Genomic DNA, 25,067 nt, shown 5'->3' on the forward strand with positions numbered 1-25,067 from the left:
CTGAAATTTGGAAGTGAACACACAGACAGCCTGAAAACATGCTGCCCCTGTCTGACCCGTCTCACAGCAGCACTTTCTGAATCTGAACCTGACCTGAACACGACCGCCTAACCGAAGACCAATTAAAACTTGACATTATAGGTGTACCAATGCATCACTGCATTTGCATTGACCTGAAGGTGGCGACAGGTTTTAGAACGTTATAATGCATGATAATCGATTCTTACAGTGTCCGGGACCCGCTCATCTTTCAAGATCTTCGAAATATTGTTCAACTCGAATGAAATTTGCGAATCCGCGACAAAGTAACATCAAAGGGACGCTAGACTAGAAAAACCTCTGTTTGATCATGTATTAAAAGACTAGCTGACGAATGCAGAAGAAAGCTAGATAGCTAACATGTATGTAAAACAGGTATGTAATTATTTTCATGTCTGGCTGGTGTCCCTTTTAAGTGGTTTCCACTCCTACTTTACATCCCTAATGATAGTCTCATAACCCTTGTGTGGTGTTGGGGTCTGTGGGATCTGAGGGAGTATTTGTGAATGATAGATGGTGTAACTCTGGGCACCAATCACCATTAAGGAGCTAATCTGCTATAAGGACATTGAACTGTACGTTCCCCTTCCTGCTAATGCTGGAAAAGTCTAAAAACAATCTCTGGACACAAGAAACCCGACCCCCAAGGCTGTAGGGGACCAAAAATGGGTGAACGATTTCAATCTGTTTTCCAATAGATTTGATCACTCACCAACCCCTCATGAACCGACCACAGTGTGTGAGGGCAAGGGCATGCTGTTCAGCAGCACAGGGGCCCCGCAGGGTACAGTCCTGGCACTGTTCCTCTTCACCCTGTACACTGCAGACTTCATGTACAGGTCACCAAACTGCCATCTACAAACGTTCTCTGATGACTGAGCAATCATCGGACTCAATACAGATGAGGACGACAGAGAGCGCAGAGAACTGACCCAGGACTTTGTGAACTGGTGTCTGAGGAATCATCTCCTGATCAACGCGGGGAAAACCAGAGAGATGGTGGTGGACTTCCGGAGACGCAGTCACCTCCCTCCACCAGTGAACGTCCCGGAAAGGGACAATGAGAGGGTGGACTCTTATAAGTACCTGGGTCTTCATCTTAACAAAAGACTGGACTGGTCAGAAAACACAAGTGCACTTTATAAGAAAGGCCAGTGCAGACTCTACAACTGAGGTCGTTTGGAGTGCTGGGGGCACTCCTGAGGACCTTCTTTGCCACTGTTGTGGCATGAGCCATCTTCTTTGGAGTGGTCTGCTGGGGCAGCAGCATCTCAACTGCGGACAGGAAGAGACTTGACAGACTCATTAAGAGCACCAGCTCTGTCCTGGGTAGCCCCCTAGACCCAGTGCAGATGGTGGGAGACAGATGGATGTTAGCCAGACTGGCATCCATGCTGGAGAACAGCTCCCACCCCATGCTTGAGACTTTGGCAGCACTGGGCAGCTCCTTCAGTGACCGGCTGCTTCACCCCAAGTGTGATGCTGTTAGACTGTACAACCAGCACTGCTCCCAGTAGAACCTCCTCCACCCCCAGTAGACCTCACACACCTACAGAACATACTGTGAATTTATCACCTTTTCCTGTGTGCAATATAATCAACACTCCATGTGCAATATGTTTTTAAATATCTCTATAGTGTAAATGCTCTGAGCTGTCTATTAATAATTGTTTATATTGTTGACTCGTCACCGTCCCATATGTAATATAAAACAGTAGCTCATGTGCAAAACTCCATGTGAATTTCAGGCAAAATATTTTTATGTTTAATTTTAATATATATTGTCTATACAGTAAAAAGTAACAAACTGTAAACAAAACCTTAAGTACTTAAAGCTAATTACTTGCTTGTTAATTCTCTTCTGGTTACTTCTCTTTTTTGTGTTCTTTTCCCTTTGCTGCTGTAATACTGGGAATGTCCCCATTGTGTGTCACGATTGGCCCCTCCCAGTCCTGTCCATGTGTTCGTGTTTTGGTTTACCGTGAGTTTTTGTTTTGGTTTGTAACTCCGCCCCTGATTGTTTTCACCTGTCCCTCATTGTCCTGTGTATTTACGCCCTGTTTTTGCCCTTTGTTTTCGCTGGTCGTTGCGTGCTCCTCGTGTTGGTGTTGTTTTCCGTATCCAGCTGTTTGTCATGTCGGAAACTCAATCTATCCGTGTTGGCTCTATGACCCTGGACCGTTACGACCCTGATATTGGATTTGCCCTCAATAAAAGTCGCTTACCTCCGCACATGCGTCCGCTACCTCGCTCCGCGTTACATTGTGGGACTAATAAAGGACTATCTTATTATTTCACCCTCAGATTCCTTGGCCTTTGCTCATTTTCTGTGAAGAACATATAAAATAACCCATCTTCAGTGCCTCCACTCTCTTCATCCACCCCCCCACACATTTATATTACACATGTGGTGCTGGGTGAACCCGCGGGGAATAAAAGTGTGGAGGTGCTGTGTCCTTCACTCTGTTCTCCTCCTATATGGCCTGCTGCTACTGTGTGTGTGTGTGTGTGTGTGAACAACATGGACAAGCTGCTGATTGGCTATAGCTGCTAAAGGAAACCCCTACGCTGGCCACTTCTGATATTAATATTTGGTGTTTTTACATAAATTGTTATGGTTGATTTAAAGAACCAATAACGCAGTGGGTCCACCAGACCTCTGAGTAACAAACACATCAACACCACACAAGAGTTAAGTTACCTTGTATCAGCAATTCTAGCCGTCATCACATTATTAATGAACAAAACTGGAATTGTTGGTCTCCCGACCAGTGCCTCTTTAACTGGCTTTATTTCCTCCAAGTGGTCCCTGTGAGGGCAGAGTCCAAGTCTGGGTTGAAGTTAGCACAACCTGCAGCCATCAAAACCTGTTCCTATCAGTCTATATCTGAGCGTTTTGGGCGATAGGTCATCAGTTCATGAATCTTCTGGGAGAGCCATTTGCTGCCAGTCATGCTAACCTTTAAGTCCAATTTTCAGCTCTCCATAAGTTTCAATTCCACTTCAACAGTTATGTAAGTTTATTCCATCCACTATCCACAAATTCCACTTCAACAAATTTATCCGCCAATCAATGTCTTTGAACAACACGCCAAAAGCCTTTACTCTACATAAGCTTTTCACAGGCTAGTCTTGTAGACCTCAGTGGACCTTGAGTGACTCCAGCTTGGTAGATTAAAAACAAAATTATTACATTTAAGGAAGGATAGAAAGAAAATAGGGAGAATAGAGAGCAGGAGAAAAAAGAAAAAAGAAAAAAAGAAAATAAAGTCACCAAAAATTCACTAAAGGAGGGGAGATGGGCTACGGGAAATCTAGACTGGGGTTTGATTCTCTACATTTGCCGTTTTGCCTCCTCTGTAACAAAATAACTTTTAAGTCGCACTGAAAAAGAGTGTCTGAAATAACCACAAATGTAAGGTATCGGAACCTGACCAATCTCCGAAAAAAGCCTGGGTGGTACCTGAAAATAATTAGTAAAACTGTTTGTTAAAAATTCAGGATTATCGGTTATATATCAACCTCCCCAGCCCCTTGCAAATGCTATGGAATCTGCCGAACCTTAGACTTAAATTTCTATGCTATCTTTAGTTTATAGCATTAACTGGTTTAAAGCAAATCTAGAATAACAATCACATATAAACATTGCATTACCAGCATTTGGCTGACGCTCTTATCCAGAGCGACTTACAATTTGATCATTTTACACAATTGGCCTGACTGCATGTCTTTTTGGACTGTGGGAGGAAACCGGAGAACCCGGAGGAAACCCACGCAGACAGGGGGAGAACATGCAAACTCCACACAGAGAGGACCCCGGTCGCCCGGCCGGGGAATCGAACCCAGGCCCTCCTTGCTGTGAGGCGACAGTGCTACCCACCATGCCACCGTGCCGCCCCAAATATAAAATAATCTTCTTCTTCTTTCGGCTGCTCCCTTTAGGGGTCGCCACAGCGGATCATCTGCCCCCATCTTGCCCTATCCACTGCCTCCTCTACTTTCACACCAACCATCTCCATGTCCACCTTCACTACATCCATAAACCTTCTCTGAGGTCGACCTCTTCTCCTTCTACCCGGCAGCTCCATCTCCAACATTCTTTGACCAGTATATCCACTATTCCTCCTCAACACATGTCCAAACCATCTCAACCTGACCTCTCTGGCTTTATCTCCAAACTGCTCCACCTTCACCGTGCCTCTGATCTGCTCATTTCTAATCTTGTCCATCCTGGTCACTCCCAACGAAAATCTCAGCATCTTCATCTCCGCCACCTCCAGCTCAGCCTCTGTCTTTTAGACAGAGCCACAGTCTCCAAACCAAACATCATAGCAGGACGCACTGCTGTCTTGTAGACCTTCCCTTTCACTCTTGCTGCTATCCTTCTGTATAATCACATATAAAATAATAAAATATTTAAAAGATACAGAAGCATGTATGAGGTTCTGCTGGTGTGGGTTCATGCGTGGATTTCATCTATTTAACTGAGGCACATGAAAGCATGCTTTGCCCAACAAGGTGACCAGCACCTTTGAAGCCCTGTCATCACATTACCTGTCAATCGATTTCGATATCTGATTACATCGCCCTCTGACACAGACAGTTTAGTCCCGTTGGCTTTGAATAAATATTTCAGGTTCTACAGCAGAACCTACCTCGCCGTTGAGCATGACAGAGTCTTGGCTGTGATTGGACGAGTCGGGGTAGGAGTAGTTGAGGGGCGCGGCCATGGGTTTGATGGTGATGAGCCTCAGGGAGCCGGTCAGAGAGTCGTAATGCTCTGCAGAGACAAATAAGACTTACTCACAGCTAGAACCAAGCTGACCACAGCACAAATGCCATGAAAGCCGAGGGTAAAAGGTCAGCACCACAGACCTCATCGGACGCTGCCCGAAATCTATTAGACCCTGACAGAATAAAGAGTAAAACACAGCAGGCACTAATACATCCGACTTTTCCCCTTATCTTCACAACTGTGAGCATGCGTGGACCACCAACTCCCTTCGGGAGCTTCTCTTGGCAGCTGTGTTCGCTGGAGCACATCCAGCTGCTGTTTTGACAGTAATATTCTGTTTACTTTGATATATTTATTTCTTAAATGGCCCGTATAGGGAATGACAGAGTGACAATGCCCAGAATAAAGCTTTTATAAGAAGCTGAACATCTATAAAGGCTTACATAAGCAGATGACAAAGGGGATCAATTCCTTATTGCAGTGATACGAATTCACTGCTTTGACTTTTGCCCGGAATCAGGGCTTTATCATCATTGCCAGGAGCATTTTTGCAGCAATAGTTCCGTAAGTAATCATGTTTTCATCTATACTTGATCAGACAAGACATGTTTAAGTCTATGAGAGCTACGAGCCACGAGACTAATGTAGCTAACAAGTATTGAAAGCTTACAGATCACTGAGTAGCAGTGTTAAAATGAAGTAATTGTAAGTAAACTGGCTTATGCAGTTTCTGACACTGTATGATGTTGTTATCTATAAAAAACGTGCAAAGCATGGAGGAAATGATGCTTTTAGACAGCTGCTATTACTGATTTTAACCCTGCAATGCACTTTTCTTGAGTTTATGTGTCAGAAAACACAAACAGTCTACTTGAAATTATTTAAAGGGGCATTCAGGATTAAATCTACAGGTACTGTCCTGTACATGCTGTTGGCTATAGGCTAATAGGTTGTGTTATTTATAGCTCTCTGTAGCTCAGTGTTGTTTCCTTAGGCCTCGTTGGTTTGGCAAAAGTCACAGTTTTATGTTATTTTAGTTTTATTTTTTTTATAAACAATTTTCTCTCACTACAATACCCAGAATGCAAATACGTCACACAATCATTGGGAATCCCTGTGGCATCACCAGCCAAGATCTGCTGATCTACAGGCTAGCACAAGTGCACCTCGGTCATTGAACAAAATCTTGAGGGGAAATAGCAAATATATCTTTATAGTCCACAAAATGGACACAAGAGACTTAGTTCTTAGTATTTTAGGCAGAGAAAAGGAGCCCAACGGTTGGTAAAGTGGCTGGACAGCCTGCTAACTTAGTTTTTTAGCTGGTTGTCCTCCTCATCTGAAACCATTCCTGTCGATTGAGTGATCCTGTCTCTGCAGTTGTGCGGATGGTCTGAAAGCTGTTGCTCAAGTCATAAGATATTGAGCTTCCTAGCAGTAACGTCAGGTATCTGCCTTGCTTCTGCAGCCACCAGCTAACGATAGAGACATTTGTGAATCCTTCAGCCTTGCTGGTTTGGCAAAAGTCACAAATTTATGCTGTTTTTTTACATTTCTGGTCATCAGGATTTAAGATCTTTTAATCTCATCCTAAGATAATTTAACTTATTCAACAGAAGATGTGTGAGTGACCTGAAGGCTGTTGCTGCAGAAATAAGACATTTGGCATCCTAGCAGTGTCACGCATTGGCCTCATCGATTGGACGCCAACTCCCAGAATGCGCTGGGAGATCCTGTGAGTCTGGACTCAGGCTCGCGCTCCAATCAGCGCTCACAGTCCCCAGACTTTTAACTGATGTCACCTGTGTCTCATTAGAGCACAGAGTACAAAAGCCTGGGCTTTACCAACAGTCAGTGCCAGGTATTGTTTCTCCGGTACCCGCTGAGCGTTCTCTCCCTGTTATCACGTTTGACCGTGTCTAACCTTGTTGATTCGTGTTTTGACTTCATCGTTTGCCTTTCCATTTTTGGTACTTTTGCTGGTTGTTTGGATTCGTTATTAGACATTTGGCCTGAACTTTGACTACTCCTTTGTGTTTTGCCCCTTTTTGTTGCCTTGGCTGCCAGGTTGACGATTAAACCATCTAACCTCTCATCCGCGAGCGTCTGGGTTTCTGTCACTTCGCAACAAGCAGTAACGTTAGATATCTGCCTTTCTTCTGTAGTCCAGCTAATGATAAAAAAGACACTGGAAACAGCCTCAAACGTTTCTAAGGAGCCCTCCTGGTGACATCGCATATAAACTATAATAATGCATGGCCACGACTTAGTAAGGCGTGGGAATGAGATCATGCCTTACTAAGCTGCGGCCATGCATTAGGATCTTGTTCCCGTGACTTACTAATTCATGGCCACTACTTAATTATCTTTTTTCTACCCCTTACTAAGTCGTGGCCACGCATGGTTTTATTCAGAGTAAAAATCCCAGGATTTCGTTCCAACTGCCTGGACCGCTCTGCTGGTGGTTTGATCTAACTAGAGAAGCCAGGCCGTTGGAACAAAAGCCTGGGAAGGATTTTTACTTTCTGGACCTGAAAATTCCACCTGTTTTTATTTATGCAGGATGTCACCAGCGGGGCTCCGTACGTTCCTCCCACATTCAAGGTACATCATGAGAAAGTTCTTTTCTTATCTTTACGTGAAAGATCTCATTCTAGAGACCCTGCAGAACTGCTGCAGGTTGAGTAGGCAAGTTCACAGTGGATATAGCAAAGGTTACCCTGTTCATTCTGATAGGAGCTCCTTTCAGCAAATCGATTCAATTTTGTGCAAGTGTGTGAAGAGTCAGGCGTGCAAGTTTGCACAGTGATAACTCGGGACTACATTATCCAGGTAACTTCATGTGTTGGCTGATCAAGAACATTTGGGAAAGCAGAGAACCAAATTAGACTATTGCATAACAAGCTTGTACAATGTATCATGACGTGGGCTTAAATCCACTTTATAAAGCTACTGGATTATTTCAGGGAAGACACTGCCCCCCCCCCAACCTCCCCTCCCACATTCCATATCTGTCCATTTGTCTGTCTCTCACCGTTCCTCGCGTGAGTCTCCTCCTTGCTGTTCTTTTGGCCTGTAGTTCTGTGCGCCGTGGAGCTCCTTCCCGTGTTCAGCTTCCCAGAGCCGTTGCTCGAAACCGAGCCGTCCTCACTTGGCAACTTGCTGCGGGTAACCATGGAAACAGAGGCACCGGTTAGTGGGCAGCGTGCGGAGAGGGGAAGGAGGGGAGGGTGCAGGGTTAGCGGCGGGCTGGCACAGTCCTCCGGCCCTGCTATTAACCTGGGCTAATCCGCACCACATCACAAAACACCCACACACACCTGTCACTTAAAACAAACACACAGTTCCTCTGACACACAAACAGAGGTGCTGATGAAGATCATGAGATCTGAGGAACAAAGTAACGGCCCTGATTCATGCCCTAATGATATCCATGGAAATGCTTCGGTGAGTGTCCAAATGGCTCGCTTCCACAGACAGAACCATGCCGGGTCTGTCACATAAACATGATTCAGAAGAAGTGGCCTCTAATTGGTTGCCGGGTGAGACGGGTTTAGTTGAGGAAAACAGTGGAGCTGGAGAGCTCAAGGGAATGAAACAGGAGCACAGATAGCATGATATGCACATTAGAGTAGATCTGCTAATCTCTCAGGCGTGCATGCCAACAGTCTGCCAGCCGCGGTCCACTCACTCTGCCGGACACTGAACACGGACACACGCACTTATAACGCACACACACACATGTACACTCACACACTCTCAGAATACAAACACTTGCGTGTGCGCGCGCACACACACACACACACACACACACACACACTGTATAACACAGGCAGACGGGGGGAGTGAACACACACTTTCACATCTCTCCAGGAGCCCTCGGGCACACTGAATCATATATGACTCTGTAGCCAGGAGCATCTCTCTCTCTCTCTCTCTCTCTCTCTCTCTCTTTCTCTCTCTCTCTCTCCGTCTGTTTCCCTTTTTATACCCCTCTTGCTCTCTCTCTCGCTTTATGCTCCCTGCCTTGTCCTCTTTCTCCTCCGCCTGCTCTCCCCGTCTTTCCCTCTATTCCTCTTCCTCCTTCCCATTTTCTGTCTTTCCTCTTCTATTTCTCTTTTTAGCTCTCTCTCTTTCTTCCTCCTTCCCCATCTTTCTTTCTCCTTTCTCCCTTCTCTCTTTCCTCTTCTATTTCTTTTTCCTCTCACTTTCTTTCTTCCTCTTCTTTTTCTCTTCTCGATGCCTTCCCCCTCTATTCCTCCCTTTCCTTTCACTCTGTCTTTCTTCCCCCTCTTTCTCCTTTCTCTCTGTCTTTACTCCTCTATGTCTCCTTTTCCTCTCCATCCTTTCTCTCTATTCCCTGAAGGTAAAGCACCCAGAAGTAACATCCAGTCTTCACTGCGAAAAATCCTGTCCTGTCAGTGAAATGATCTTAAATATTTAAGATCTTTTAATCTTATGCTGAGATAATTTAACTTATTCAACAGAAGATTCTCTCACTATATTGGGACTTATTGTTGCTCGTTTTAAGCAAAGTTATCTATCAATATAATAAGATCATTTTACTTGATACTTAAAACAAGTAAACAAAGTGTCTAGAAATCAGTTAAATAAGCCTATAAAGATTATAAAAATGTAAGGATTATAGATGTGAGACTAAATATAATATAATAATTGATATTAATATTCCTCTCTTCCTCTCCCTTTACTTTTTTCTCTCATTGCAATTCTTACCCCTTATTTTCCACTTTCTTCCTCCCTTTTTCTTTCTTTCTTTCTTTCCTTCCTTCTTTCTTCTCTCCAGTCCTATTTCTTCCTCTCCTTTTTTCTCTCTTTGCTCCTTCTCTCTTCTTTCTCTCTGCCCACTCTATCCTTCTTGCTTTAATTGGTCTCTCTCCCGCTCTTCCCATTCATTCCTTTCGTCCTCCACTTTTCTTCCTTTTTTCAGTGTTTTCTCTCTCTATTCCTCTTTCTTTCTCCTCTCTGGTCCTGTCTTTGTCTCCTATCTTTCTCTCTCTTTGCTCCCTCTCCATTCCTTCTCTATTTCTGCCCCTCTATTCTTCTTCATCATTTTATCCTGCTCTCCCTGTCACTCTCTTCCTCTTCATTCCCCTTTCTTCCTCCCTTTTTCTTCCTTTGCCTGGTTTTTCTCTCTATCTCGTTTACTATTCTTACTCCTCTTTTGCTTTCTTCCTCCCATTTTCTCTTTCTTTCCTTCTCCTCTTTCTTTGTCTCCTATCATTCTCTCTCTCTATTATTCTTATACCCTTTATTCTTCTTTCTTTCTTTCTTTCTCATGCTATTCATGTTTTTCCTACTGCCTCTTTGTTTATTCCTTTCCCTCGCTCTCTTCCCTCCCTCCCTCTCTTCCCTCTGTCAGTTTTTTTTATCTCTTTAAATACTCATACCCTGTTCTTATGTGCATTCTACTTTTGCTTTTCCAAATAATTGTCTTTGCCAAGCCGTTCTCTTTTCTCCAGGCTCCTTCCCCTTTAATCGCTTCACTCGGGAGGGACAACAAAAGACAGCGCACGCTCCTACTGCTGGTCAGAAACACAGGGCATTTACACAAAGAGAGAGAGAGACAAAGACAGAGAGAAGGAGCCAGAAAAGGAGAGAAACACAAAGGCAGAAGTAAAGCGGTAAACAGGGAGGTAGAGGGAGAAGATGAAGCAGCAACAGGGAGAGATGGTGGGGAGTACAGAAACAGAAAGACTGAAGCAGCGGGCGCACAGCACTCAGGGCTGGTGCCCCTGGCATCGCCAGCAAAGGCGGTCTCCACAGGCACCATTCAATCTACAGGTATTCAGGCATAAGTCATTATACATTATGCACCAGCTGCTGTTGCATGCTGCTGTAGGGATGGGCATTTCAGTCAAATCGTATGCTTGGATTTTTAAGGCTACTGCACAGCGGACACGTCTGGCCACTCAGCATCTCACTATTACTGTACTATAGCCCACTAAACAGAGACCAAAGTCCATTGTAGGACACACGTAGCTTGAAATTTGCACTGAGGAAGGCAGCAAATCAACAGTCTCTAACATAAACAGACAATGGCAAGTTTTCATCTCAGCTAATGTTATTATATTAGTCCATCGGTCGGCAACCTAAAGGTTAGGAAGAGTCATTTTGTCCTTTCAACATTTTATGTCCATTTTGCCATCCTAATGTCCTAGTATAAGCTAAAAATATAATATAAATGAAAACACAGACTTCCTTTACTCTGCTTTAAACTTTAGCTCAGCTATAGCCACTTCTCTCGCATCTCTGGCAGGAAACTTTCCTCAAAAGTGGAACAGTTTCTTGTAAAATGTCCCTCAACATCAGCTTTTCATTCTGCAGGATCTTGTTTGAACTTCCCCGTTCCACCTTAAATGGCGCCTGCGCTGCTCGAAAGTAACTGCTGCATCATTTAAGGTGGAACAGGAAAATTTGAATGAGAAGCTGGCAAACGAGAAGCTGACTTCAGCTTCGTGACTTTTTAGTGTTTGACATTTTCTCACTGCAGATTAAACGTATCGGGAAACCAGCTGGAGTGATTATAAATGCAAATAAGTCCATTCATCTTTCCAAATTACCGATGTTCACCTTAAATCTTTCTCTTTGTCTTTTCGTTAGTGCCTAGCTAGGCACGACTGTGTTGTCTGCGTTGCTATGGTGACCAGCAGACTGCGTAGTTGTACATTAACTCCAGCATTTAAGACCATCTGTTGTTCAACTGTGTTGAACGATCAGCTGAGCTTTATTTTACTGCAGAGGAGGGAAATTTCATTTTCATCTAATTCTACTGTGGAGCCGCAACAGGGCAGTAATGCATGTTGCTGATTCCACATCACAACATTGTACATTTTAACTCTTAACATCCTTGTGAAGAATCAATTCCGTAAATGGCTCTCAAAGTTTTCTTCCATTAAATGTACATTTACAGAGTGTAAAACGAGCTTGAGCTTCTTGTTTATTGCTGCTTTTCTTCAGTGGTTTTGTCAGTAACCTTTAGCCGGCTGCAGTAGTCTTTGTTTCCTTCCAGGCAAGAAACTCTGACCAAAACACTCTTCATGCGCTCTAAACGTTCAGATATCTCAAGGTTCCTAAACATCAGAAAGTGCAACATTAGAGAGATGCTAACATGCATATTCAAAATTCTAATTTAGTATTAATTTTAATTTCATCTTTCATTACTATTACGGTTTTATTAAAGTTTCCAGAGTTTGTTTGTTTAGTTTTGCACAGGAGCTCTGAGGCTAATGGAGCTAAGTGTGTTGTATAGCTCAGACTAGTAATAGCCAGGGACTCAGGGCGGTTTTTAAAGTTGTACATTTTTAAGCCATATTCCAAACATCTGTCAAAAACACCAAACATGTCTTGGCTGAAAGAACACAACTGGGGTAAATTTGATCTACATACACATACAGTCATATGCAAAAGTTTGGGCGCAGCCAAATGATGTTTTACTTGATTCTTTTGACCACATTTTCTATTTTTATTTTTTTTCTATGTTAATAAATAGAAATTGTGCACCAAAAGGTCATTTTTAAATGTGTTCCCTGTACATGATATGTTCACTTATCTCCACTGTTTCAACAAAACGTAATTTGAGCATTCACGTCTTCGCATATGATCGCACATGTTGAATATCCCCAGCAGCCATTAGGTGAAGGACAATTACAGGGGCAGGCTGGAGCCTTATTAGATAAGCAGACAGCAGCAGCACACTGATGGTGCAGTGAGTGATAATTCCAGACAGAGGCACTGCAGTGAAGGAGAGCAGAACAATAGCCTGTCTTAACCAGCACAGGCAGTACAGGGGAGAAGTCACAGACAGGAGCAGGAGTGTGGCAAGAATCAGGAAGGTTCATTCAAAGTTCACTCAAAGCCAGTGTTACTTAAAACCTGGCCAGCTGGGTTCAACAGAAACCAAAGCAAATGTTTTTATTATTATTATATTATTACAGCGAACCTGACCAGTGTAACGTCCCTCGTATCTCCAAAATCAAACGCTTCTTAAACTTCAGTGTAAGTTAAAACGACAGTATCTTACAGGACTCCAAGTCATTTTGTACTGCACATTATATCTTATATTTGTTTTAGTATATTTTATTATAAGTCTTTGCTTCTTTAATTTATGCATCTGTATAATAGTGTACAGCAATACTTTTGCTCTTGTTTTGCTCTTTACTGTACTTTGTGCTGCTGTAATAGAAGACTTTCCCTCTGGGATTCATAATGTGGTCTGTCTGTCTGTCTTTATACACTATATTGCCAAAAGTATTCGCTCGTCTGGCTTCACACGCATATGAACATGAGTGGCACTCCATTCTTAATCCATAGGGTTTAATATGATGTTGGTCCACCCTTTGCAGCTATAACAGCTTCAGCTCTTCTGGGAAGGCTTTCCACAAGAGTTAGGAGTGTTTATGGGAATTTTTGACCGTTCTTCCAGAAGCACATTTGTGAGGTCAGACAGTGATGTTGGACGAGAAGGCCTGGCTCACAGTCTCCGCTCTAATTCATCCCAAAGGTGTTCTATGGGGTTGAGGTCAGGACTCTGTGCAGGCCAGTCAAGTTCTTCCACACCAAACTGGCTCATCCGTGTCTTTATGGACCTGCTTTGTGCACTGGTGCGCAGTCATGTTGGAGCAGGAAGGGGCCGTCCCCAAACTGTTCCCACAAAGTTGGGAGCGTGAAATTGTCCAGAATCTCTTGGTGCTGAAGCTTTAAGAGTTCCTTTCACTGGAACTAAGGGGCCGAGCCCAACTCCTGAAAAACAGCCCCACACCATGATCCCCCCTCCACCAAACTTTACACTCGGCACAATGCAGTCAGACAAGTACCGTCTCCTGGCAACCGCCAAACCCAGACTCATCCATCGGATTTCCAGACGGAGAAGCGTGATTGGTCACTCCAGAGAACACGTCTCCACTGCTCTAGAGTCCAGTGGCGCCGCTTTACACGACTGCATTCCACGCTTTGCATTGCGCTTGGTGATGTAAGGCTTGGATGCAGCTGCTCGGCCATGGAAACCCATTCCATGAAGCTCTCTACGCTGTTCTCCTTAGCTTTTAATCATTTCTGACCTCCTGTTTTTTCTTTATTTTTCTCTTCCTTATGCATGTATTATATCTTATATAGTCTAATCTTCTCAGAAATATCTTTCTTAATAGCTGTTTTGACTGGAAATTAAATAAAGGGCAGTCCCCGTAAATAATGGTTAATATAAACTTACAACACACTTCTACTTTTGACAGCAATACTCACGATGGTTAAGGGTTAAAACCTTCTAGAAAAACCTACTAGAAACAAGTTACTGTTATGAATTTCAAAAGCTTTCATTTTAATGAACATAAAAACTGATCAAATATGATTGCCATGAATGCTTCGGCTGCGTGAGAGAAGAATCTGTTTATTTACACATAAGGCAATGTAGGGAGGTCCTGGCAAGTCCAACCTTAAAGCACCAAACAGGCTCTAAAGCCCAGAAGCCTGAGAACAGCTCACTCTCACATTTACTACCCATGTGACGCAAAGGCATAAATATGACATCATGGCTCAGGGAGCAGAGCTTGAGTATGAGATGTGGCCTGATGCTTTTTTTATGACTCTGACAGGCCTCACACATGGCATTCTGTGACTGATTCATTTTCCTCAAGCGTTTCATTTGCATTTTTATGCACAGCGTGGAGGAACCGGCTGAGATTTATTATTTTTTTTGCAGCTAAATGTGAACTAAAGCAAATCTCCTCCATGATCCCAGAAGGAAAGAGTGCAATAATCAGTGATGCATTAAAAGGGGGAAATTATCGCTGGAGAAATCAACACGGCCCACTGACGTCCTCAAACATCTCGTGATTCCTGAGCACCGTGGAAAGCTGGTTTTGAACTGGGTTCTAAATATACAGCCGGACTGCAATTACTTTGTTCTCCAGCTCATGGCAGGGAAACTCTTTGTTCACTGCATTTCTCTCCCTGAGCGCCTTTTCTTCACCCTCTTCCCTGGTGCGTTGCATCATGACTAAGAGGTCAAAATTGGGCGTTAAATGAAACTCAGATCGACAGACGTTCTAGATTCACTACTATTTGTGATGTTTCAATGCAAGGATTACACTTTACAATACAAAAAATCCTCTAGATAGAACATTTTTTCAGCAAATTCTAGTCCTCAGTTTCTGAGTATTTGCTGAGTTTAACATATTGGGGGAAAAAATAAATACGTAAACAATAAAACGTGCCATAACTTTTGAACAGACCACATTTTAGGTTCAATTCACAAAATAAACAGTGACCGTGTATTAAAATGTGCAGAAATGTGTTCACTGTAGAGGACGCGTTAGAAAATCAACAAAAAACGTGATTTAACTGCGGCGCCCAAACTTTTGCATTTAACTGTAAACCGGAAACTATTAGCAATATTTTGCTAATGTTAGATGCTATATAATAATTATATAACTGTGAGATTAATAAGTGTTATAGATTAATAAGTGCTTGTATAATAGAGGTCCAATAAATAATGATTAATTATTAAAAGGTACATATTAAGCAATTAGTAATGACCATTACAGAAGGTTAAGTATTTAGATAATAAGTTAAAAAACAACTTAATCATTTAAAATAGGTCGTAGACAATTACTACGCAGTTATACATAATGATTATGAGTTGTTTGGTAACACTTTATTTGAGGGCTACCTAGACAGGGACTTAATAACACATAACTGATGCTTAAAAAGCAATACTTTAGTATTTATGTGCAGGTTATATCAGTACGACATGATTTAATATGAACTGAATGATTTAATGTGAACAGTGTTATGAAGCCGGGGCCCTTATGGCAATACAGTGTCACTTCTTTCATAAAATGTCCTACAAGCTTGTCATAAATTCTTAAGTATTCTGTTTACATTACACTACTCAATGCTCATGCATGTGTTATGAAGTCTCAATGCAGATAGCCTTCAAATAAAGGGTTATCATTTGTTTTCATCCAGCTAAGTAAATGCTTAATATTTCAAGTTATATAATTGATATAATCTCTATAATTGTACAATTACAAATATATGTAAACAGTGACTGATGTCACTTATTTAATGGTTAGTAATTCAAATAATGGCTTTTTATAATAACAAACTTTTAAATATTGTTTCAGTAACTCTTTATTAGGCCCTGTTTTTTAAGCGCTGATATTATTTCTTTACGTACAAACCCAGAAACATCAAAAATGATGCACGGAATTTAATCCTTTTAAATCCACAATAAATTACACCGCATTGACACAGACTTAACCTTAAGGTTACTGACTTCTGACAAAAGACCTGCTTTTGTAATATATTTTATTTATGTGAAAAGGACACACATTTCAATCAGGTAAACTCAATGCAGCAGATTTTTTCAATATATGCACATTTTTGTGAGTTGTTTTGATCCACTGTAAATAGTACAAACCTGCGATGCATCTCTGTAGTGGACTGTGGCCTTTTGGAGGCGGTGCCGTCCTGTAGCACGCCCTTGTCCTGTGTGAGAGGGGCGTCCCGTACCGGAAGAGACAGGACCAGAGTCTCTTTAGTGACAGCAAGAGCCTCCTCACCCTGTTGACCCATGTGCTGCTTAGCATAGTCAAAACCCTGAACCGGCTAGAAGAGAAGAGAAGAGAAGAGAAGAGAAGAGAAGAGAAGAGAAGAGAAGAGAAGAGAAGAGAAGAGGAAAGGAGAAGAGAAGAAAATAGAAGAGAAAATGAGAGAAGAGAAGAAAAGACAAGAGGAGAGGAGTAGAGGAGAGGAGAAAAGAAGAGAAGAGAAGAGAAGAGAAGAGGAGAAAAGAGGAGAAGAGAAAATGAGAGGAGAGGAGGGGGAAAGAAGAGGAGAGGAGAAGAGAAAAGAAGAGAAGAGGAGAAGAGTAGAGGAGAGGAGAGGAGAAAAGAAGAGAAGAGGAGAAAAGAGGAGAAGAGAAAATGAGAGGAGGGGGAAAGAAGAGAAGAGGAGAAAAAAGGAGAGGAGAAAAGAAAAGAAGAGAAGAGGAAAGGAGAAGAGGAGAGGAGTAGAGGAAAGGAGAAAGGAAGAGAAGAGGAACGGAGAAGAGAAGAAAATAGAAGATAAAATGAGAGAAGAAAAGAGAAGAGAAGAGGAGTAGAGGAGAGGAGAAGCGAAGAGAAGAGGAGAAAAGAGGAGACGAGAAAATGAGAGGAGAGGAGGGGGAAAGAAGAGGAGAAGAGAAAAGAAAAGAAGAGAAGAGGAGAAGAGTAGAGGAGAGGAGAGGAGAAAAGAAGAGAAGAGGAGAAAAGAGGAGAAGAGAAAATGAGAGGAGAGGAGGGGGAAAGAAGAGAAGAGGAGAAAAGAGGAGAGGAGAAAAGAAGAGAAGAGGAAAGGAGAAGAGAAGAAAATAGAAGAGAAGAGGAGAGGAGAAGAGAAAATGAGAGGAGAGGAGGGGGGAAAGAATGGAAGATGAGAAAAGACGAGAGGGGAAGAAAAAAGAAAAGGAGAAGAGAAGAGAAGAGGAGAGGAGAGAAGAGGAGAGGAAAGGAGAAGAGAAGAGGAGAGGAGAGAAGAGGAGAGGAAAGGAGAAGAGGAGAGGAGAAGAGGAAAGTAGAAGAGAAGAGGAGAGGAGAAGAGGAAAGGAAAGTAGAAGAGAAGAGGAGAGGAAAGGAGAAGAGGAGAGGAGGAGAGGAAAGAAGAGGAGAGGAAAGGAGGAAAGGAGAGGAGAGGAGAGGAGAAGAGAAGAGAAGAGGAGAGGAGAAGAGGAGAGGAAAGGAGAAGAGGAGAGGAGGAGAGGAAAGGAGAAGAGGAGAGGAGAAGAGAAGAGGAGGAGAGGAGAGGAAAGGAGAGGAAAGGAGAAGAGGAGAGGAAAAGAGGAGAGGAAAGGAGAGGAGAGGAGAAGAGAAGAGCATATGGGTTATGTAAGGATTTCTATGAGATATAATAAGCACCTTTGGAGAGCTGGCATTTCGTTTCAATCAGCGCCGGTCTGTTGGCCACTGTGATTTATTAATGCACTCCGACTGCTCTCAGTCTCACTGTATTTCACCCAGCCCATATATGACGCACCACCTTGCCATGAGATATTTAATGCGGAAAAGCTAAGGAAGCTCGTGGAACCTCTTTTTATGGTGAATTATGGATCGCTGTCCAGCTGAGAGAACACACGGATATCAGATCATGTCTCTGTTTTTCAAGCAGATGCGCATATATGTTGCATGGCATCACTTGGATGCAAAGAGGGAAAATATAAACACGGGAGAGGATTTAATAATTCAGGACTTTTGCGCTTTGCCGTGCATGCTGCTGTCACGCACATCTTACAGAGGAATCAATAAAGATCTACCTTTTCCACACCTCTGTGCTGCAGGGGAGATGGGTCTAAATTTAGACAGGGTCGAGCTAATCTACAGAGACAGCCTTCTCCATTAAGGTACACCAATGCTGCGATTTCTGCTAGACACTGACCTTGGGCTGCACATGTTCTCTGCCATTCTAATGTAATTCGCATGTACTGCATGCAACTATAATTGGGGCACATCTATTCACTGGAATTTCATTAGAGCAACCTTGACTTTCCATTTGGGGAAGGTCTGTAACAGTCCATGAGCTCCTTATTACCTTAGATCAGTCTATATGTATACTAAGCCTGGATGATATGGCACAAAACTAACGTCACGACTGTTTTAACAATACACAATATGTATTTATATACACTCAGATCAGCCGTAACATTCTGACCACCTCCTTGTTTCTACGCTCACTGTCCATTTAATCAGCTCCACTGACTGTATAGCTGCACTCTGTAGTTCTACAGTTACAGACTGTAGTCCATCTGTTTCTCTGATACTCTGTTACCCTGTTCTTCAGTGGTCAGGACCCCCAAAGACCCTCACAGAGCAGGTACTGTTTGGGTGGTGGGTCATTCTCAGCACTGCAGTGACACTGACGTGGTGGTGGTGGTGTGTTAGTGTGTGTTGCGCTGCTCTGAGTGGATCAGACACAGCAGACATATGCGCATGTATGCATTAGACTGCACCGCCTTTATCCATTGCACATGCGTCCCACTGTACAAACAGGCCAAGAAAGCAGGTAGAAGGTAACAGCACACATGCAGACAGACATGCAATTGATCCAGAGCTTTGGGCTGTCGCGCTCTAGAAGAAGCATTCATCTCCAGCAGTCCACTGCTGTCACCCACACTGCCTTCCTCCGTCTCGCTGCGCTGTCCTGGTTTCAGCTCAGCGGCTCTTTAATTCAGCAAGTCCACACGTTTCCTCTAACGCTGCCGTGTTTGCAGAGGCGGCTCTGTGGCGAAACGGGAACGCTTCTCCGTCGGAGGATCCGCAAATGAATACGCGCCAGCAAACTGGGAACCTGAGAGCAAACCTTAATAAGATTGAGCACCGAGGGTTTTCCTGATTGGAAAAGCAGACGGAGAGGACTCGAGATCAAAGCCGAGGCCTCGATTAGCATAATTACAAATGAATTGCACATTTCATCAGCTGCCGTTCAGAATCGACACAGATACCTTTGAGCTAATATCTATTCAGCACTTATCGCTGCTGTCCTGAGAAAACCTGCGGTTTGCAAAATTTAGAGGAAGAGTTGAGGAATTAGTGTTCTGTCGTTTTAGTATGCAGGTAAATTCATACGTGAGGCTCTTTATCTAGTCAGTAAACATTATTTACAGCATTTACAGTTACCATCCAATACATAGTTTATCTAATCAATCCTTTATAGGCGCTGCAGATGGAACTGAACAAATCCAAATCTATGCTGGAGCATAATGAGAAGTCAGGAACGGAACCAGACCTGTGTTCTTCTAACTGTACTCATCTAACTGGCCACATCAATAACCTTATAAAAACAAAAGATTCTTGCTTTTCTGTTTTTTTACTGTATTTTTAATTTGCACACTGTAAAAACAGCCGTTCTAGCTTAAAAATGTACCAGACTGCCTTTAAATTATGACTTAACTGAACTTCAATTCATACGTTTTAAAAAATTCAAGATGCCAATTATTACCAACTTTTAATTAACTCAAATTTAAGGGTGCTCAAGGCAGCCAGGTTACATTGAAAGGATGTACTTTTATGTCATGTACTTTAAGCTACAGCTACAAACCTTTTTTTGCAGCATATATTTATTTTGGAGCAGCTTTACTCTTAGCTTCTCTTTCAAAATCCCGTGAGAAAGCGTACCACACAACTTGGATTTGTCAAAATACCTGAATTATTCATATCAGACCGCTTGCATGTTTCAGAGTCACTACATAATGTTTGAACAGTTTAAAATGCTGCATTACTGAGCTGGACTATGTTGTTGCAGCTAATCAAAACAGATTTTAAATGATAATGAGATGCAAAACAGCAAACAAAAGAGCTACAGCAGGTCTGTCCTAACAGTGTGACCTTGCACACACAAACAAAACAAAGAGTTGAAAGTAATAGCATAGTCTGAATCGAGTTATTTGACAACAGCCACAATTTCTTATTCATTTGCTTTCGTTCATTTTCTAGTGTTTTGTAAACCTTGCACAATCTGGCAACAGTGGATATGAACTGTATCCGTGGGCAGAGCATGGATTAGTCAATTAACCTGTAACAATCTGACTATTTTGCTCAATGCAGTAAATATTGGGTGTTTACTGGCTTTGATTGTTTTGCCACAGGACAGTATTGTTGTTAGGCACTGTGATCCTACACTCAGTAGTGCTATTGGTATTGTGGATAGAGATGTGCACGAGTACTTTTATGCATTGCCAGCATAAAAATACTGATCTCCTTGCCAAGGTAAGCGTGGCTACATCACTAACTAGGCTAACCTCTGTAGCCGATATTAATTAGGTGCATAGAGAATAAAAACATATTCATATTTAGACAAATAGAAATTTGTCCACCCGTTAGTTAGAACATAAGGAGTCGTTAGGGAACATCTTACGCAGTCCTGATCAGCATCAAACATGATACTCGTTAGCTCTGTTTAGCTCATTTTCTCCTCCATCATGAACATCTCCTGATCTCCTTTGACTGTTTTTGAATAATAAAATCTGCATGCTGCTGTATCTATATGCAAAAGTCCTGTCACATAAAAAAAGCACATTTTACATTTTTTTAACGGTTAATTTTTCATTTAATCCTTTAATTTTTTTTTAATTTAACGTTTAATTTCTGCTCTTTTGAAATCTACAGTTTAAATTAATGCTTTAATGTCCGTTCTCCTTTCCTTTCCATTACTTCTTACATCTTAAATGGAATTATCTGTCTTCTCTCATTTTTGGACCTTTGAATGAGTGCAGTGTTTGAAAGGTGCTGTACAAATGAACTTGCCTTGCCTTGCTTTGCTTTGACCTACATTGTTTTCTACTATTATTTATTTTTTCCTTGTTTCACCTTCCCGGCGGTACAGTTTTACCAGGGTGCCCAAACTTTTGCACGCAATTGTGTCCCTAATCGTGGCAGGCACACTCGGTGAATGATGTTGGAACACTGCTGCAGTCTGAGAAGCTCCAGGACTGGCAGCTAGGAACAGACTATAGAGTGGAATATGATAACATGAACGTCATAGTAATAACGGCTTCTGCTGTTAATCCGTGCCTTGGCCAGGTGCAGTGGGAATACTAAGTTGAACCCGCTTTCCTTCCAATTTCACCCCCTGTCCACACAGCTCTGATAATCAATCACCCTGCTCGATCACCCTCTTCCTTACAGCCATCGATTTCTCACAAAGAACCAGACGCAAGAGAGAAGGCCAGACCACAGCCATGCAGCCAAACCCATGCACACATGCACAACACTGCAGCAGGCAGTACCTGGTGATGGTAGCTTCCATCTCTCCGATATGAGGTCTGGACAAAAAGGGGGATTAAAGACAAACGTCTCTTACAAGACAGCACATCTCTCACAAAGACATGGTGCCTGTGCTCTGTGCATTAGGACAGGACTAAGGAGAAGTGTGGCTTGTGTAATCATAACGCTGAGTGAGAACAGTGAAGAACACTCCAGGACTCCATCAGTCTAGCTTTATTATGTCCATCAAGATTAATCTGCTGTAATTTCACGCACACAAACACAGTAAACTCAAATAATTCAAGCAATAATAAGCGTTAAAGAAATAGTCTGGCAAAATTCAATTCACACAGTTTTCACCCTTTTCCCAAATGTAGCCAATTAAGAAATGTCTGAAGTTTTCTTCTTTAGTTTTGTACTTAGTTTTGTGTTAATAGCCATTTCTGCTTAAAAAAAACAGCACAGACCAGCACGAATGCTGATCTAAGCTGGTTTGCTGGTTTCTGCTTGTCTCTGTTGGTTTATTGCTGGTCTGGTGCTGGTTTAGCTGATTGCCCAGCATTCAAAGCACATCACTACTGTTGGAAAACTACCGTGTGTGTAACTACATTGTGTATAAATTTCAGTATGAATGGTCCAAAAGAAATTTCCCCAAATATCTTGGAAAGACGTCTGGTTCCATTGACTTACATTGAAAGTAAAGTAAGTTTTCCCTTCATCCTGTAAAGTTACCGTTTTGGAAATACGAGGTTTTGCTCCGACAGCAAGGATATGCTGGTTTTACCAGTGACCAGCCTAGTTTTACTAGCAGGGATAAGCTGACCACCATGCACACTGCATGCCTTATTAATCACACGTTAAGTTAAGTAATCTCAAACTGACTTTCATATCTCATTTCTGACACTGTTATCTGCACTATTATCTACTAAAAATGGGCAAAAGTACTCTGTACAGCTAAAAACAGTACCAGCATTGCATCGCAGTGCGCATACACAGGTAGACTCGTCTCTGAGGACTTAAACTTTCTGTTTAAACATCTAAGCTTGGCCAGAGATACATTTGTTTCCTTATATTTCGTGCTTAACTTTGATTTGAGCATGACTACAGAAAGCATTGACTTCATATTTGTCTAACCACAAGCTAACACTTGCCTTCTACAGCTGTCGAGTCCAGTTTTGAGGTCCGTTGTCCAGTTGGTCTTGCTCTCAGTGGAACATACTGTTAGCAGTATGTGAAAGGCACACAAAGCAAAGTTGGGCTCATATCACGCCGGATCTTCGACAGTTGCACCGGCTTCCTATTAGTTCTAGGATTAAGTGCAAAGTCCTTCTTATTACCTTCAAGGCTTTACGTGGTCTGGCTCCGACATTCCTTTCTGATCTCGTTTCTTTATATCGTCCCTCTCCTGCTCTCCGATCTTCTAATGCTGGACTCCTCACTGTTCCCTCAACTAGACCTTCTACCATGGGTGGCAGATCTTTTAGTGCTGCTGCCTCCAAACTGGAATCCTCTACCTTCCACTCTTCGGAATTGCTCTTCTCTGTCTTCCTTCAAACCCCTTCCTTTTTTCCTCTCTGTAGTATTAATTTTTTTTTTTGATGATGATGATGATGATGATGTAAAGCGTCCTTGGGTTTGTGAAAGGCGCTATATAAATTGAACTTCTTCTTCTTCTTCTTCTTATTATTATTATTTAGGCTACGTTATTACGGGGTTCAGGAATAAAACCCTAACAGTTGCCATAAAACTCATTATTTCTCATTACTTCTCTATTTTGCATTAATTAGCCTACAGAAGATGCAGTGAATCAATAGGGTTGTATATTTACAATGCCAGAAAAAATAGCAGGCTTGAAAAAGGACATGTACGCCACTCGGTACATGGCAGAAACAACAGAATGGGCTACATGATGAAGACATACTGGATGCTTATGTGTTTATGTATTTACTGTCATCCCTTTTCCTGCCTTTGTGCTCTACAATCATTAATATGGGAGTAGTGTAGGGATGAAAACATCACAACTACAACAGCGACAACAGCCACTCCTTCAACAAACCAGTTTTGATGTCATTCTATGACTTTATTCTTATTCTTTAATTATTGTGATGATATTTTTACAGCATTATATTGGCTAATGTACTGTCCCAAGTTCATATTGGCAACTTTTTTTTTTTACTTTTAGGCCATAAATAGATGATTTAATTTTAAGGAACGTGGTGGGTGTTCAGCGTGTGAATGGATGCACATAACCAGGATTTAGAATTTTGTCTGCACAGCATGTCATACAGTTTCATAAACCACACTAAACAACCTGGTTTGAGGCGAAGACGTACTGATTTAGACACTGAAACCAGGGGTACAAGTTCCATTACTTGTCGGCTCCGTTACCCTCGCAGCTCAAGTCACAGATGTTATAAAGAAGGAGGTCACTGGTTGAAATATGAATGGGAAAGCTCGTAATGCTCAACACGGTGCCGGTTTGGAGAGAAAGTCTCGCCTTTCAGTAAAATGAGCCAATAAGTACGAGCAGCGAATCACCCCCTCGAATGCTGCCCAAGCGCTGTAGCTACAACCCGAAATGTTTTTGTGCATTATTGATTCAAACACTACAAACTGTTTGTGAGGTTACTGTCCGATTTTACCAGTGAAACTTGTTTGGCCTTCAGTGTATTTTGGTTTATCTACACTCAAAAAGATGGGAGCCTTGTCTGGTATGACTGGAAGCAACTGCCAGTAGTCCTGCAAAGATGGCTGTCGAGTGAACAGAAGGCCCTCTCTAGTATAAAACTAAGGCCGAAAACTTCAGAAGCGCCGTGGTTGACAAACTATTCTGGGTGCCAAGCAGAAAAAACTGTAAATTTGATTTTCGACAAACTATTCCTTCCTACTGCGACCCTGAGGGAGAAGGGGCTTAGAAAATGTGTGTGTGTGTGTGTGTGTGTGTGTGTGTGTGTGTGTGTGTGTGTGTGTGTGTATTCCTTCCTAACATGCTAAATGGTTAACTAAAACTAAAAAGCTAAAAGGACAAAACTGCAGCTAAATGGAGAAGACTAGATCTAAAAGAAGTAGACTAGATCTAAAAGGAGAAGACTAGATCTAAACGAGAAAACTGCAGCTAAAAGAAGAAGACGACTGGATCTAAAAGCAGAAGATTGGATCTAACAGGAGAAGACTGGATCTAAAAGATAAAACTGGATCTAAAAGGAGAAGACTGGATCTAAATGAAGAAGACTAGAGCTAAAAGGAGAGGACTGGAGCTAAAAGGAGAGGACTAGAGCTAAAAGGAGAGGACTGGAGCTAAAAGGAGAGGACTAGAGCTAAAAGGAGGTGACTGAAGCTAAAATGAGAGGACTGGAGCTAAAAGGAGAGGACTGGAGTTAAAATGAGAAGACTGGAGCTAAAAGGAAAGGACTGGAGCTAAAAGGAGAGGACTGGAGCTAAAATAAGAGGACTGGAGCTAAAATGAGAGGACTGGAGCTAAAATGAGAAGACTGGAGCTAAAAGGAAAGGACTGGAGCTAAAAGGAGAGGACTGGAGCT

At 42.3% G+C, this 25,067-nt stretch overlaps 1 protein-coding gene across 5 annotated transcripts in view; it reads right to left on the bottom strand.

Annotated features, from left to right (window-relative positions):
* The window catches only part of kiaa1549la (KIAA1549-like a), a 109,407-nt gene that overhangs the window by 17,426 nt on the left and 66,914 nt on the right, over positions 1–25,067 (bottom strand). For 4 of the 5 annotated variants that reach the window (XM_037540494.1, XM_037540495.1, XM_037540493.1 and 1 more), the window contains exons 12-15: positions 21,552–21,587; positions 16,212–16,399; positions 7,809–7,936; positions 4,695–4,819 (exon numbers count right to left, since the gene is read on the bottom strand). In XM_037540494.1, the coding sequence (XP_037396391.1) occupies positions 4,695–4,819; positions 7,809–7,936; positions 16,212–16,399; positions 21,552–21,587 (477 nt within the window). The remainder of the gene's footprint in view (positions 1–4,694; positions 4,820–7,808; positions 7,937–16,211; positions 16,400–21,551; positions 21,588–25,067) is intronic. The other variant, XM_037540496.1, reaches the window with a different exon arrangement.

Source organism: Pygocentrus nattereri, chromosome 8 (assembly GCF_015220715.1).
Source record: "Pygocentrus nattereri isolate fPygNat1 chromosome 8, fPygNat1.pri, whole genome shotgun sequence".
Classification (NCBI taxonomy): Eukaryota; Metazoa; Chordata; class Actinopteri; order Characiformes; family Serrasalmidae; genus Pygocentrus; species Pygocentrus nattereri.